Genomic DNA, 16,801 nt, shown 5'->3' on the forward strand with positions numbered 1-16,801 from the left:
AGAATTTTACCAAAAAAAAGTAAGGGTTGTCAATGCATGGCATGTTAATTTAAACAACTTTAAATATGTTTAAATAAACAAATTATTTTTTAGGCTCTTGTACAGTGACAATATAAAAGTCAATTATATAACTTTTTAAACAACATCCTTTTAAAATAATATAATATAAAGATAATAAAGAATATCACACTCAGAATAAACAGGGAATTCATGCATTCCCATCATATTAACTAAGACATCTAAGTATATCCTGAAGATGCGTTTGTTTTTGTGAAGATGAATACTGAATGCAATTAATACAGATATAATATGCGTTCACTTCAGCAGGGTCCATTAAACTCTTATTAGGGTGCATAATAATGAAACATTGAAACATGCATCTATCATCAGAGAGGTAAACAGAGTTCAAGGTATGTTATGATTTATCAGAGCTATGAATATCACAATCCCACTAGATGGAGCTAAAGGCATTGCATTTAAAAATCACCATTTATAAGCGTTATATTCACACGGATAAAATAAAATACATGGAAATGGATAGAAGCACAGATAGCACTAATTCAGTGCTTTTTGTTTTGAACAATCAACGGCTGGCTAATTCTATAATGGGAATAAAATTAGGCCTGTTTTCAATTTAAAAAAATAAATAAATAAAATAAAATAAGGGCTACTATTCAAATACAATCATATATTTGCCAAAATACTGCCAAGTTGAATGAATATTTTCCATAGTAGCGTATATGAACACAAAAAGTCACAACACTTCCCTGCTAATTGTTGTGGTGCCTTGTGTCATCGCCCGCCGCGACGCTCCTCCCGCTGTTCAGCCATTGGCTGCTTTGCACAGAAAACAGAGCAGACTTTAGCTTGGAACGTTCCTATTGGCTACAATTCACATTTGCATAAATTCTCAGTTCGCGATTGGTCAACGCCACGTCAATCACTCTCTACACATTCCCCGCTTTTGGATATTACCTCAGGAGACTCCACAGTTTTTCATCAGTGAGGATTGGAATGTGAACAAAGTAACACAGCCAACCAGACAAGAGGTGAATTAAACTATGATTCCTTCCCTAATTCTGAAACTGCACAACGTCAGGATTTGTCACTAGCGCCCAAAACACTGTAAGTATGCCATCTCTTTCTAAAAAAAAATAGTCTTTTATTAGAGCTAGAAGCTTCAGATGAATAACACTCTAACCAACATCTGCACTGTTCTTCCTGTTTTTGGCAGAGCTGGAAAAGCCAATACAATCAGTCAGGATTAGATGTGAGCTGGATAGGGACTGGTGACCACCTGGGTGTAAATCGGAAGATAATGATCGCTTACAGGGAGAGCAGCGTCTTTACGTGTCTCTAATCGCCAGGAGTTTGTCAGGCTTTCTTCTGCATGTCAATACGCTGAGTTACGACTCTCCGCTAACAGCATTAGCTCCTCTCATTCACAGTATCGTTACTGAGCGTCCGCCTAAGATTAAACGCAGCCTAATCTGTCATTTTTGATATCACTGTGTTTATATTTTGTATTACAATTGCATTTTACTTCATTGTAAGTTATCCAGTTATTAATTTATCTTTTTACGTTGTTTAACGCACTAGCGAACTGGCTAACTCTAGCTTGAGTTGGTGCGCGCATTTCTGAAGTCGCGTAGCACATTATCGCCGTTTATTACCAAACAGTCTTATCTATTGCGTTATGTATTTTAATGCTATATTCTCCACGTTTGCTCACTTTTTATAGTATAAGGAGGCGACAGGTTAACTGAGGGAGTGACTGACGTAAAATTGTTTTTTTTTTTTTTTTTGTCCGTTTTTGTTTTTTCTCCCACCCAAGCCCGCGCCACAGTACACCTGCTCCTACAGAATACACAACTAAAGTATGTTTGTGTGATATAAGAGTCATAATGTTTCATCCATTGCTAAGGGTTCGTGTACAACAGCGGTATTTGAAGTTCATTCCAGTTATTTTTGCATTGGTCATAGTTCAAGTAAACAAACCTGTCTAACCTCATTGGCTGCTATTTACTCTTGCGAAGGTTTCATGACCCTAACATTGCTATTATATTCGCCTTGATTACTCACCTGATCGTTACATTCATACATTAGACTACCAGTGGTTCTCAGTTCTGGTCCCCAACACATACAGTTTTGGTATGCCTCTCTAATTTAACACCCGATTTCACTTATCGGCTCATTTTTAGAACCTAAAATGGGTGTCAAATAAGGGAGTCAGTTCTGGGGGTCCTTGCAAAGTTGAGAAATATTTCTTTCACTGTTTTATGTAGTTATAAGGGATAAGGAACCAAACACGGTACTGTCTTTCACGCTTTCACTGAAGTTTTTCTGTTTAAGTCGACATCACCAATATGGCCATACTTTCTGTAACATTGGCAGCAAACTCTATTGTACAGTATGCAGTTTCTCATTCTCAATTTTAAGTACTGCCTGTAGCAACTATTTAGTGAAATGTTCAGCTAGGAGGAAGTATCCTCAAAAGGACATCTTTGTACCTTATTTACGCCTGAAAGGTTCATAGTAGTATCTTAAGGGTATATATTACTGCTCTAAAGTACTAACATACACCTTTTGGGGGTAGATAAGGTATAAAGTTGTTCATTTAATAGTATTGTCCCAGTGGCAAGCTGTTATACCTGTAAAGCTAAAATTTTTGCAAATATTTTTCGACCGTGAATGAAATTCTTAAGCCAGAAGACCTCTGCTATTGTGCCCCTTTTGGAGAAACGATAAGAATGGGCTGTGTACTGCTACATTTTGAATTGCAGCGGTGCACAAAATCAAACTTGCGTATCTAGAAGAGTCCACATACTTGCGTAAAATGTTTTAGGCTGAGTGCTGATAGAGGAACTTGGTCCTGATGATGGACTTCATGCAGGCCAGTGATTCATTGAGCTTTTTCAAGTCAGTGAGGTTGCCAGCTTTTGACTTTCCGCAAACACACAAAATGCACCTCCCTCCCTCCTTTGCTGTATACAGCTCTAGAATGCCAACATCCTCAATGAAAAGAACCTGGAAAGGCTATTTAGTCTGAGCAGCCTGGATGTTTACACAGGAAGAACATTCAAAGAAATAAAGACCTTTGTGCCTGAGCCTCTCAGAAGCATTGCAATTAAAAGGTGTCATTCATGCTGGTGAGAATATCCGCATGGATAGGTAGTTAGTTTGTTCGCATTGAATGATTCAGCAACTTTGGCACGGCTCATGCTGTTGTTGAGTGATGGTTACCATGGGTGATGGGATGAACCATGCAGGAACTCCAAGGCAGTTTTATCAAGCTGTGAAATAATAGTTGGGCTTCTTTTTCAGCTCTCTTTTTTTTTCATTCAGCCACAAACCTGACCATAAGTCAACTTTTGTGGAATTATGCAACATTTAATCTATTGTCACAAAAGCCGTAGCTTGCAAGAAATGCCTAGAAACCCTCACAAGGGCACTCATTTTTATATGTGGAAAAAATAAATACATTTCTCTGTTCGTTCTTTGTTCCCTGGCCCCATTAAGGACATCTCTGTCGACCTGGTCTGTTGAGGGGACTCATTTTGGGACCAATGCAGACCCCTCCTCAGATCCTCACTGTCAGTGCCTGTGCGTGGGTCAGCAGTTTTTGTCGCTGTAAGTGGTTTTAGACACCTGCTTGCTCCCTATTCTCGTTCACCCATCAACAGCCCTGCATCCAACCCCTCCAATACCAGCCTCCCAGTTGCCCTTATCCCCCTGCATAGCTTTCTGCACGGATAGCTGTGACCTTGCATCCTTTGTGGTCAACCTCTGGCATTGTGATTCATGTCAACTGGAGAGTGTGATCCATAAAGACCCTGCCGATGTTTGTGCATGCTTGCGCCCCTCTCTCGTCACAATAACCTCAAACTGCATCAGTTAAAGAATCCAGTTTGCATGTAAGCACATTCACTCACACAAAGAGCCACTGGAAACATTGAACTTTTGCAGCTGAAACCTTAGTTTTTAAACATTAGACATAAATGGCCTCACTCCAGTTATGTGTTAAATAAACGTGTCTGTGATTGGTTACAATGCTAAAACACTGCTTAAAAAAAAAAAAAAAAAAAAGCCAATTTAAATAAATTGGGGGAACAACACTTTACACAGTTAATTACAAAGCTGTAATTGTGTTCTTCAGTATTTTACTTGAAAGCTGTGAAAAGTTACTAGACAAGAAGGATAACCTAAACAGAAAGTTTGGTACCTAAACAATGTTTTTAGAATAAAGTTGTTGTTTTTTTGTTTGTTTTTTTTAAGTTTAATTGTTATAGATGTTCTCTTGCAATTTTATTCATCAGTAATATCTCAAATTTATCCTATTGAATAGTTTAGACATGATGCTCTTATGTTTGATTTTCGTTTTTCGTTGTAATTATGATCTTTTTGAATTTCTTGCAGGGTTCTTAAGGTTCTGTTTGCCAAAAACAAAGGATTAGCCTACTGGTTTAATTTACAAATCTAAATTGTATTATAGTCTGTCAGTATAAAATGTAAGAGAGACTGAGTTGATTAATTGTGCACTTTGTGTTGGCTTAACAGTGTAAAGAAGGATTACCGTTCTCAGATACTCTGAACAAATTTACAGTGAACTTGACTGTTGAAGTAATATTTCATTGCTGAAAGAGCTGTGAATATCTAGTAAAATGTCAAGCAAAGTTTGTCTAATGAAGTATGTAAAAATGTACACAAAAAAGAAGCTTGAAAAAGATTACTGAGCCAAGGCATGACAAACACTACAACCACATTTAAGCAAATGCTAATCATCCCAGACTAATAGTTACGTTGTCGGCAGCTGAAAAAAAAAAGTGGCACTAGTTGGCTCTAAATTTTGTTACAGCACCATACCACTTTCTCACTGGTGATTTTATTGCCAAGCATAAAATTGCACAGCAGTGAGTCATCTCCAATACTGAAAATACTTTTATAGATCGCTTGCTAACCTCTTGTGTTGTGCTTTTGTATTTTCCTAGTTCGGGATATTGGAACCAGTGAAAATTTGGACGTGCTGGAAAAGATGTCAGTCAGCGTCCATGAAAACCGCAAGTCGAGGACGAGCACAGGCTCCATGAACATCTCGCTCTTCCACAAGCCCTCTCATCCAGACAGTGTGCTCACCCACCTCAATACCCTCCGCAAACAGTGCATGTTCACAGATGTAACGCTATGGGCAGGCGACCGCTCCTTTCCCTGTCACAGAGCTGTGCTTGCTGCTTGCAGTCGCTACTTTGAAGCCATGTTCAGCGGTGGCCTCCGTGAAAGCCTTGACAATGAGGTTAACTTTCGTGACAGTGTTCACCCAGAAGTTCTGGAGCTGCTGTTGGACTTTGCTTACTCCTCACGTGTCATCATCAATGAGGAGAATGCAGAGTCACTCCTCGAGGCTGGAGATATGCTGCAGTTTCATGATATCCGTGATGCAGCAGCAGAATTTCTGGAGAAGAATTTGCACTCATCAAACTGCTTAGGGATGATGCTGCTCTCTGATGCTCATCAATGCAAGCGCCTTTATGAGTTGTCATGGAGGATGTGCCTCATTCACTTTGAGACTCTTCGAGACACTGAAGACTTCTGCGGCCTCTCGAAAGACAAGCTTTTGGATCTCATCCTTAGTGATGAGCTGGAGGTTGAAGATGAACAGATTGTGTTCAATGCGGTCATGCGCTGGGTTAGGTATGACCTAGACAGCCGCAGAGACTATCTTCCTGAACTGCTGCGAGGGCTACGCCTCGCGTTGTTACCCTCGGAATGCCTCATTGAGGCCGTGGCATGTGAGGAACTTGTGATGTCAGATAAAAGGAGCCGACAGATTGTCGATGAGGCCATGCAGTGCAAGAAAAAGATTCTGCAGAATGATGGCGTTGTCACTAGTCCCTGCGCTAGGCCTCGAAAAGCTGGGCACACGCTTCTCATTCTTGGTGGTCAGACGTTTATGTGTGATAAGATCTACCAAGTGGACCACAAAGCAAAAGAGATCATCCCTAAATCAGATCTTCCTAGTCCCAGGAAAGAGTTCAGTGCATGTGCCATTGGCTGCAAAGTTTACGTGACAGGAGGAAGGGGGTCGGAAAATGGGGTGTCGAAGGATGTTTGGATATATGACACGGTACATGAAGAATGGTCGAAAGGTGCCCCAATGCTAATTGCACGTTTTGGACATGGCTCGGCTGAACTTGAAAACTGCCTTTATGTTGTGGGGGGTCACACTGCTATAGCAGGTGTTTTCCCAGCCTCCCCTTCTGTATCTCTTAAACAGGTTGAGCGGTATGACCCCTTGACCAACAAATGGACAATGATGGCACCACTTAGGGATGGTGTCAGTAATGCAGCAGTGGTCAGTGCCAAGCTAAAACTCTTTGTGTTTGGTGGAACAACCATCCACAGGGACAAGGCCTCAAAGGTCCAGTGCTATGACCCTATTGAGAACCGTTGGACCATAGCTGCAGAGTGCCCACAACCCTGGAGGTACACCGCCGCTGCCGTTCTCGGCAGTCAGATATTCATAATGGGCGGTGACACGGAGTTCACAGCAGCGTCTGCCTACCGATTTGATTGTGAGACCAATCAATGGACGCGTGTAGGTGACATGACTTCTAAAAGAATGAGCTGCCATGCTGTGGCCTCTGGTAATAAACTCTATGTGGTTGGTGGGTACTTTGGTACACAGCGGTGTAAAACCCTGGATTGTTATGATCCGACGTCGGATAGCTGGAACAGTATAACTACCGTGCCTTATTCGCTGATTCCAACTGCTTTTGTCAGCACCTGGAAACATCTTCCTGCATAGTCGCCTCTGATTGAAGTGTATGGAGCTGATCTGGGTAAGGTTTTTGGCATTTCTATCATTTTTGATGTGCTTCATTGTGTTTAAAGACTCTATACTGAAATTATTCTTTCTGAAGGTGTAAGTATCTATTAACTTATCTGATCTACAAACATACACACAACTGAATCTTTTTGTATTGTGGCTGCTTCCATTGAAAAGTGCTTGAATCATAATTCTAAGCAGAGAAACAACAGAATTCAGCAGGCTGTTGACCTTGACACAAACAATGATTTCTGTCAAGATAACTGCAAGTCAAAATGCTAATTTGGGGCTTGGCAGCCTTCTTTGAAAGCAGTTGAGTGCTCCAATCGTATTGAGGTTTTTGAAAGTGGTTGAGCAAAGAGAAAATTAATGTGTTGTTGAACCATCTGGATGTCTAGAAATATTATAGAGCAGTGGCTGTCACTGAAGGGCAACATCTTCAAGAGGGTTGAAGGTTGAGGCTTAAACATCTCATGAATTCTCTCTTAGGATCATAGTGATGCGTCAGCACGAGTGAGCCATTGAAATATTGATTTGTGATCTACATTACAAAGCTTTTTCTGTCAATTGGCTATTAGGTAGAGTGAGAGCACAAAGTGGCTTAATCTCTGTAATTACAGTCTGCGATGAGGGACTCAGTGTAGAGAGATTTAGGGAGGAGGGTGCTTATTGTTGCTGAAACAGCTGCTAAAGCGTTTTGTTTCTCATCAACTGTACCATCTAAAGCACAACCATGATTTTTTTTTTACTGCACTTAAATGTTGACCACTGAAAATTTTCAGTCAAAACATGTTTTAATTGATGAATTCAGTGGCCAGAGGACAATCTTGGCTGAAAATGTGAACAGAAACAGTTTGAACAAATTGAAATGCAATTGCAAATTTGCAGAATTTGCATTTCTGCATTGCAGTCCCCATGCCCAGAAGCAATCATTCTCTTTGGCTGTTGGTGCGTTAATTAAGAGCTATTTATGTGCTTCATTAGAGGAACAGTTTGTTACTTAAAGTACCTGCCACCTTTGTTTTAGAAATTGAAACTGTTTCCATCTGTTGTGTATTCTTGACGCATGATTTTTTTTTTTTTTTTTTTTTTTTTTTTTTTTCCCAAACCAGTTCAGCGGAAATCCCGCCCTGCAACCAATTTCATTGGCTGAGGTTACAGTGACAGGTAGGTTTAGGGATCAGTGTTTGGTGTAGGCAATCGTCACTGTAATTGACATGGCCAATGAAATCTTTAGAATCGGCTCCAGGGCGGGATTTCCGCTGAACTAGTTTGGGGAAAAAAATCACACATTCTGGACGAGGTACAGATATTAGCCAAATTTAATTTTTTAAAGCTATAGATGTATTGTACAAAATTGTTATTGTATTCAAGCCTCTCTCTGTGTATACAAAATAAAATTTTACTTATCAAACAAAAGCATAAGCATATAAATGTAAAGCACTCATTTGCATTAAACTCTAAAAAATTAATGCTTATTGACTATATGAAATGCATTAAGCTTCATTATAATACCCTTTCTTCTATAGGCATCTTAGACTCATCATCATTTCTGCTAACATAATATCTTGTCTGTCAGCACTTATGAAGACCAGAGCTAACAGGTCATTACAGACTAACAATATTTGCATGAACAGCCTTTCTCAGAAGCCAGCGAGCCCCTTATCTGCCTGAAGTCAGAGTTGAATGATGGTATGCCTGCATATTGGTTTGTATATGTACAGTATAGAGCAAAGGTAGTTGCTTCTTAAACCTAATGTTGAGGAATTACAATTGTGCTGATGGTGTCTATGAATGCGTCATAACAGTCAGCTGAACATCTCTCACTTGTGTCATTTGAATTAGACTGCCTGGGGAGGGACCACAGCCGTCTCATTGCATCTCCTGGTGATTAGAAAATGATTACTTCTGTGAGTAATCATTAACACTCTTCACCAGCCAGCAACTCCGTTCACACCACAAGTGCTTCATTTCACAGTGAAGCAGGTGGCCCAGCAAAAGCTGGGTTTTATAATTAGCCCCAGGGGGCACAAAATCAGAATGTCTGGAGGACGCCCTGGCAGGCCTGCCGAAGGATGTTGGCAGCAGCAGCGTCCTCCAGGAACGCCCACAGGAAGAGAATAAACGTAGTTGAATGTGTACCAACCAAAGGGTTAAACCTTAGCTGGTTAGCATGGCCCCGCTAGACGGAACTACAAAAAAATTATCTTTTTTTCATTGACGTGCATTCAAAATTATCTGTGTATGGCGAAATAGCAACATTTAAAATGCAAATATTTCTTTATATTATAGTACATATATTTTTTGGAGGGTGCTTAAATTTTATCAGGCAAGTGACCAATCCTGAGTTTATGACCTCACTACACGCATTCTACCCGCGTGGTTAGCCAACTCCTAGCCATTTCCGGGTTCGAGAATGGTTTGTAATCGTGCCGTACCACGCTCAAGTGGAAATGTAACTGGAACCGTGCCTTTAAGTTGTGGGGGGGTCACACTGCTATAGCAGGTGTCTTCCCAGCCTCCCCTTTTGTATCTCTTAAACAGGTTGAGCGGTATGACCCCTTGACCAACAAATGGACAATGATGGCACCACTTAGGGATGGTGTCAGCAATGCAGCAGTGGTCAGTGCCAAGCTAAAACTCTGTGTTTGGTGGAACAACCAAGGCCTCAAAGGTCCAGTGCTATGACCCTATTGAGAACCGTTGGACCATAGCTGCAGAGTGCCTACAAACCTGGAGGTACACCGCAGCTGCCGTTCTCGGCAGTCAGATATTCAAAATGGGCGGTGACACAGAGTTCACAGCAGTGTCCGCCTAACGATTTGATTGCGAGACCAATCAATGGACGCGTGTAGGTGACATGACTTCTAAAAGAATGAGCTGCCATGCTGTGGCCTCTGGTAATAAACTCTATGTGGTCGGTGGGTACTTCGGTACACAGCGGTGTAAAACCCTGGATTGTTATGATCCGACATCAGATAGCTGGAACAGTATAACTACCGTGCCTTATTCGCTGATTCCAACTGCTTTTTGTCAGCACCTGGCCAACTCCTAGACAATTCGGGGTTCGAGAATGGTTTGTAATCGTGCTGTACCACGCTCAAGTGGAAATATAACTAGAACCGTTCCTTAAAGTTCTTAAAATCGTTTGGTCCGAAAGGTGGAAAAGCGGCTTTTAACATTACCACTCTGGCTTGAGACCCATTTTTCGTAGTGACATTCAACAATCAGATTCCTTCTGATAACATTTTCCTATGACTCTAGAGTTATTAGTTATTTACAAGTCAGGTGATTTGCTCAAAAACAACCTTACAGCAGAACTGACCGCCCTTGAGCAAAGATGGCAGATTTCAAATTCTTAAAATATTATATAGACCTCCCACACTCTCCTATTCATCTCTTTACCCTGTTCAGCCTCGCAACCTTCTCCCTCCTGATAAAGTAACTTAAGAAGTGAGTGATGAAAGCAAAGGCTGGTGTGTTTTGAACTCCTACTGAGTGAAGCAATGAAGAATTAATAGAGGTGAGTATAGGCGGCCCAGCTCTATGGTCTCATACTTGAAATGCCTGTTGGTCTCCATGATGGAATGGCTCTGTGTGTCATTATGAAAAACAAAACAGAGAAAAATGAGCTTCATAAATGATTAAAGGCCTGTGCAGGGTTGGGATTCCACTTTCAGTTTATAAATATTTTAAAACCTGCAGCGGCCAGGGACAAGGAGAGGAGTACCTGAATGTAATCCATTTCAGAAAGCTGTGCATCATTTCAGACAACAGGATAATTGAATCCCACAGTCTAAATTTGACATTATTAGTCATAATCAGACAGCCTTGCTGAAAACTGTAAATCGAGTTTCACGGTATATTATGTTTTTCTAGAGACCTAATGTCCCCAAAAAAAGGAAAGAAAATAAAGTAAAGCTTCCCGAGTTTGATGGCAGCAGCTGTCCATTAAACGAAATCAAGGCTTATGTAAAGCTTATATCATGTTATTCCATAAAACAGTTGTTTTTTTGTTTGTTTTTTTTTCTTTTATGCCATGCATTGTCAAACATTTTATTTATGAGCCGTTATTTACATCAATAAAACTCAATCAACATTGGACCCCACTGACTTTCATTGTATTGTATGGACCAAAACAACAACAACAAACAAACAAAAAAATTTCTTTTTCCATTCCACAAGAAAATGTCTTTTTTTTTTTTTTTTTTTTTTTTTTTTTTAATAAACAAATTGTATGCATTAAGTGATGTAACCTTAAATGGATAAAATCCAATGTGACTGTGCAGGTGAACGTACTTCGTAAGATTTCAGGCCATTTCCTTTGAGTTACCCTGCCCCCTAGCACTTTACCTGAACAAAGGCCTTTCTCTGCACTACAACTTGACATTGGACTTCTCAAGCCACTTCTGGTTGGGAATCTCCCCAAGCCTCGTTTAAAGGAATCAACTAGCATTTGTGTGTGTAATTTCAGAAGGAAAGTGCTGGCGCAGTTTGTTTTTTTCCTTAGAGTGACCACTGGATAAATGGTCAGAAATTGCCCAAACAACACCATAGTTTTCAAACATCATTGTTGTTTCCAAAGAGCTAGTAATGCTTTTTAAAAGTAGCATCAAACTTGTTGTTGATTACTTTGCAGGACTTGAATTATGACCAGAAGCTCCAGGTAAATATAATAGGGAATATTCAGGCATTGGCCTGTGTAATGACATCCCTTTTGACACCCCTGTAGCACATACCATATGTTCTCAAATTCAATAAGACTTAGTTACTGCTTTTTCTGCCAACAGTGCAGTTTCATTGGGCAGCATTGTGTACGGCTAATCCAGGTAATTTGCCAGTTGGAACAGTCCTGACCCTTTGCCAAACACCACAACCTCCCGTACCATCCCCTAAAGGAGGGGGCTTTAGGAAAAACTAAACCAGCTAATTGTTTTGCTGTTGCAGAGCCCATAAATCGGATTGGGCTGTTTTAATCTAATCTCTCTTTGCGGCATACATGTTACTAAAGCAGGAAACATGATGTTTTGGCAGTGTACACTGTTCTCCCAACTGGCGGAAACAGGCCGATACAGGTAGCAAAAGCCCAGATTTCCCATGCACTTCATCCTCTCTGACCCACCAAGCATTGACACAGTTGGGTAAAGGCTGGATAAGCTTTGCCTGGTCAATGTGCCCTGTTTAAACTAGCTGTGGATTTGCGCACTCGAATGGCAGCAGCTCTCCGTTTCCTGGAATGGCACCGCTCAACTGTAATCAGTCCTTGTATTTATCCTTTACCATCAGCGTATTAGGAAGTAATGCCATGACCACTTTAACCCATCTAGACAACGAAGTCTGGTTTTTAATAAGCATAAGCCTGTAGTGTTTGCAACATGTTTAAATGATCTACACAGAAGTGCCAGTACTGAAGAAATGTTGAGCCATTTTTTTTTTTTAACTGTAAAAGTTAGTTTCCCATTGGGAGCGACCACCATAACTTAGCAAACAAGTACATTTGCATTTCAGTTGGACTAAAGTATCTTCCTTAAAAATGTCATGTTATTGCTTTAATTGAACTGAAATCATCTGGACTAACAAACCTAGATAATGCAATTGTAGCTTGGCTTCATCGAGCATGTATAAACGTCAATCAGACAATCTTGATGGTTGTTCTTTTTACTTTTTATAAAAAAATCAACACAGTAATTAAACAGTCGTATTAACTTAATTTCTTTTCATCAATCCACTTAAATGTATTAAATGGAAGGTAACTTAATCTTTAGTTCACAGCATGCTTTAATGGGACTGGATTGGGAGGGTAAATGTTCATTTCTGAGTAAAGCCCTGAACACACCAAGCCGACGGTTGACCGTCAGGCAGTTTTAAGGTTTCAGATTCAGGTTGACTGGGACATGTTTTGCCATTGAGATGAATGGTGAAAAAGGGTCCCAATCAACCTGACTTCACCCTACATATAGCATACTAACTTCTGGCAATTGCTATTTGATCAACAAAACCTTACTTGTTTGAATAGGCTTGTTCTAGTCTTGTTCCAACTGAAATTGTGTCAAAGTTAAATGATAATATTTTTAATGATAGGGTGGAAGCTCCATTTCCAATGGGTTGTTAATTTTATTTAGTTATTATTGTGGGTTTTTTTTTTTTTTTTTTAATAAACGCTTTGTAGTCTTTTAAAAGTATCTTTTGAAGTACAGTATTTCTCAATGTATTAAAGTATCTTTTGAAGTAGAGTATTTCTCAATATATATAATTATACACTCCATTCACCTGCCTACAGGGATTTACTTTGAGATTTTTCACCTTAGGCAATGATGACACAAAAAAACACACCTCATTTCTACACATAGCAGTTTTATCCTATACATCTGAAAAGTGTTTTAAAACCAGTGTCATCTCAGCATTCCCTTCAAGTGCATGTGGCAGCTATTATGCCAGATCAAAATCTAACACTCAATGAATCATAAAGCAGATGGGCGCATTTAAGGCGAAACCCACGACTGGGATCTGCAAAATATTTACTTCATTTTTGGTTTATAAAAAACAGGAGTCAGTTTTGATGGATATGTCAATGGCATTGTCGATGCAGGCTCTGAAATCATTTCATTGTTGTGGCTTAACACACTTACACCCTCTAAGGGAGGCATTAGCATTAAATTGGAATGTATTAGAGGTGATGAGAATTGAATTAGTGGCAGTCAGACACCCCTGTTGGGCAAGTTGCACTGGTGGGATGTGAAGCTGGTGTGAGCGATTGATTTTAAATCTCCTGTAAGTGTAAGGATGTTGAGAGGGCATTAGGTGGAAGGCTCATTTAAAGTGCTGCGAGACTACAAATCCCATCCATTCTCCATGGACACAACAACAGACGAGGTTCGTCTTTGATCGTGATTGATCCCGCTACATTTTCCAAGTTGTTTCAAAGTGGTTTAAATTCAAAGTTTTGAGTCTCATTTTCTGTTTTCTGTCTGCTTGTTTGATTTTAAACTCTATAGTTTTTGGTACCAACTATGTTAACTAATATATTTTAGAAATGGCTGTTTCATACTTACAAAAGAAATTCTTTCTGCCAAGCTGTTATACAGGATAGTGTTTCATACTTTGTCAAACTGATAACTACTCACTGTAAACCCAAATAAGTTGGCAAAACTCAATTTTTAAGCTAAGAAATTCAAAATTTAAGTAAGCAGAACTGACAGATTTTTATTTATTTTTTTCAACTATTCATACATTTAACTTAAAATTTTTATGTAACCTCAATGTGAACATTTTATTAATGTAAGCTTAGCTAGCTTTAACAAGCTAATTCATAAAATGCTAATTTGTTAATATGTTAATAGCACGGTATAACGCTTCCTGAATGAGTAGCAATAAAAACGTTTAACATACTTGCTCTCAAACCAAGCCACATGCACCACTTGTCACCATGATGGTAACTCTCCAAAAACCCACATTAACAGAAACTCTTCTAAATTAGCATAACAAAAAATTAATCACTACTAAATCTCCCACTTAACATTAATCTTGCACGAAAAACATTATATAACACTTAATTTTAGCATTTACTCTCCCTTTTGAGTGCCATGGGCAAAGCATGCTGGGAAATAGAAATCCCAGCCTAGTTTCAGTTAAACTTAAGTTCGTCTAAATTAAAAGATATAAGTTTATAAAACTCAAAACTATGAAACAGTTCGGTTTACTTAAAAAATATCAGTTCTGTGAACTTGAAAGAAAAAAAGTGCTAAATACTCATAAAAGTTGACTGAACTAATTTGTTTAATTTAAGTTTGTTCTACTCAAACCAGTTAATTATTTTAAGCATTAGGGTTTACAGTGTCATTACAAGACCCAGTTCATAGGAGTCATTTCAGGAATTAGTCTACACCGGGTATGCTGTATGTTTTTGAAGAATCAAGTCATTTGTGAATCAAAATAATTCTTCACATTGTATGTATTTGACTGACTGCAAACAACAGGTTTGTTTGTTCAAGAATCAAAGTACACTTTAGTTTCCATTCCAAACTTTTTGCATACTGACTAAGCTCAATATGATGATAATAGTAACTTGGGTAGAGAATCACAAGAAATATGCTTTTCTGTCTTCTTTTCCCTCCCTTTTTTTCCCAGCCAATTTAAATGGCCGCCTACAATTGCATTAAGTTTGAGTGCAATGACTGTGTTCAAATTACAGAGTTTGGCTTGGAGTTGTGAGGAAATCTGGATTTATACTGTGCCGTCTCTCATTGCAGGTGCCATGGTCTTCTAGCCACACTGAATGGACGGCAGCAGAGCTGGATTGTCATTGGCTGGCCTGAAGCACCTCTGCTCGGTGGGTGTGGTGTGGCTGCGGTCGGTCACGGCCACTCTCGAAAACAAACCATCTATCCACTGCTGAGAGGAGCCACAGAGAAGAGCTGAAAAAAATCTCCTGAAGAGAGGCCACAAAGGCCTTCTCCCTACAGCACAATGCTAACTCATGCCATGCTTGTTCATTGCCAAATAGAGGCACAAGGACACAATACACTCTTGCACCAATATCTGCTCTTTGGAGACTCTTTTGCAATCCAACGAGGTCAAGAACATTCCAGTGAACCATGACAAACACGACTAAAGCATGATTTTCCTTCATGAAACTTCTTCACTTTGACTGGCAGTACAGCATGTTCATGTTGCTTCCAAAACGCCTTACTGACATTGCGTTAAACGAAACATATGAAACATCTACAGATATGCAGATTGTCCCCCATGGGAAAGTGCAAGTTTACTCGAGCAGGATGTAAAATGCCTGTGGAACTTCTATTTAAGTATCTGTGAAATTGGTTTTAACTTGGAACTTGTATAGATTCTACAGCACAATGTATTATCAAGGACTTCCTCTTATTTTAAGATTTCTTGAAGGTTTGAACATTTGATAAATGCATTTAATTTATGTGTTTGTGACAAAAACAAAAGAGTAAAGAAAAAAATTGCACATGAGACTACATGATGGATGATGAGGGTATTAATGTTACTGTTTTCCTCTGGATTTGAATGCTGGATTTTGTTCAAGGAATATTCTGGGTCCAATACAAGTTAAGCTTGTGGCATAATGTTGATAAATTTAGTCCCTCATTTTCTTAAAAAAAAGAAGTCTGGGTTCTAGTGAGGTACTTACAATGGAAGTGAATGGGGACATCTGTAAACGTTAAAATATTCAGTTTTAATAGTCACAAGTGGCTATGCCAAATGTTAAATGACTTTGCCTTGATGACGCAATACCCTAAGAACTGTTAAAATGCTTTACAGCTCAACTAATACGTTTTAACAGAGAAATGTATGTGATTTGACGCATAAGCTTCACATTTAAGCTTCTACATTCTCTAAAAATTGACCTATTCATTTCCATTTTAAATGCCTCACTGTAACCTCTATTTTTGCTTGTTTTTAAAGGAAAGAAGAAAGAGTCTAAATTATTTGTGGTTGATTGAGCTTAACTTGTATTGAACCTAAAAATTACTTTTAAGAACAACCATGATTCTGAAGTTGAAGGTTGGGTTTCTTGCTCACTTGCGGTCTTAAAACTCTTGAAAAGGGATATGGATTTGAATTTTGTTTCCGGGGGGGGGTTTGTCTTTTGTAGTAAAGGACTCACTGCTAAACATTTCCATTTGAAGGGGACTTTCTGGGATTATGCAGCAGATCCCACTGGCGTCCTTGTGAACTGAATTCCTGGTGCCTAATACCGGTAGATGTGTTTGTTGCTCATTCAGTCTGTTGAAGGGTTTGAATAAATGATTTTTTTTGATGCTTGCAGACTGGTTTCATAAGCACCCTGGTGGTTTAAAAAAGTGCCTCTCTGAAAACTCATCCACGAAACATCCAAGGTTTTTTGACATAACAGGAACAAGTTTTACGTTATTAGCTAAATCTTATAATGCCCAAGCTAAATCCGCATGGACTTTTTTTGAAATGCCTCTCAAGTTAGAAGTTTTATCCATT

General features: G+C 39.3%; 2 protein-coding genes across 5 annotated transcripts in view; one reads left to right on the plus strand and one right to left on the minus strand.

Moving 5' to 3' along the window:
- The window catches only part of LOC127507115 (cytosolic carboxypeptidase 4), a 232,046-nt gene that overhangs the window by 183,622 nt on the left and 31,623 nt on the right, over nt 1-16,801 (minus strand). The window lies entirely within an intron of this gene.
- On the plus strand, nt 946-16,609 carry LOC127507117 (kelch-like protein 25). Of its 4 annotated transcripts, XM_051884024.1 has the most exons (4): nt 972-1,125; nt 3,520-3,630; nt 4,989-6,836; nt 15,073-16,609. In XM_051884024.1, exons 2-3 carry the CDS (start codon nt 3,567-3,569, stop codon nt 6,800-6,802), a joined length of 1,878 nt encoding a protein of 625 aa, XP_051739984.1. In that variant the 5' UTR covers nt 972-1,125; nt 3,520-3,566; the 3' UTR covers nt 6,803-6,836; nt 15,073-16,609. The 4 variants fall into 4 exon arrangements, with proteins under 4 accessions (XP_051739986.1, XP_051739985.1, XP_051739984.1 ...); XM_051884026.1 differs by lacking the exon at nt 3,520-3,630 and having other exon boundaries at nt 946-1,049; XM_051884025.1 differs by lacking the exon at nt 3,520-3,630 and having other exon boundaries at nt 959-1,125.

Source organism: Ctenopharyngodon idella, chromosome 24 (genome assembly GCF_019924925.1).
Source record: "Ctenopharyngodon idella isolate HZGC_01 chromosome 24, HZGC01, whole genome shotgun sequence".
Taxonomy (NCBI): domain Eukaryota; kingdom Metazoa; phylum Chordata; class Actinopteri; order Cypriniformes; family Xenocyprididae; genus Ctenopharyngodon; species Ctenopharyngodon idella.

Bases quoted from the DNA above. Each gene is read 5' to 3' on its own strand.
- LOC127507117 (XM_051884024.1), top strand. From the start codon at position 3,567: ATGCAGACCCCTCCTCAGATCCTCACTGTCAGTGCCTGTGCGTGGGTC. The intron at 3,631-4,988 runs GTAAGTGGTTTT...GTATTTTCCTAG, and splicing joins GGTCAGCAGTTTTTGTCGCT to TTCGGGATATTGGAACCAGT.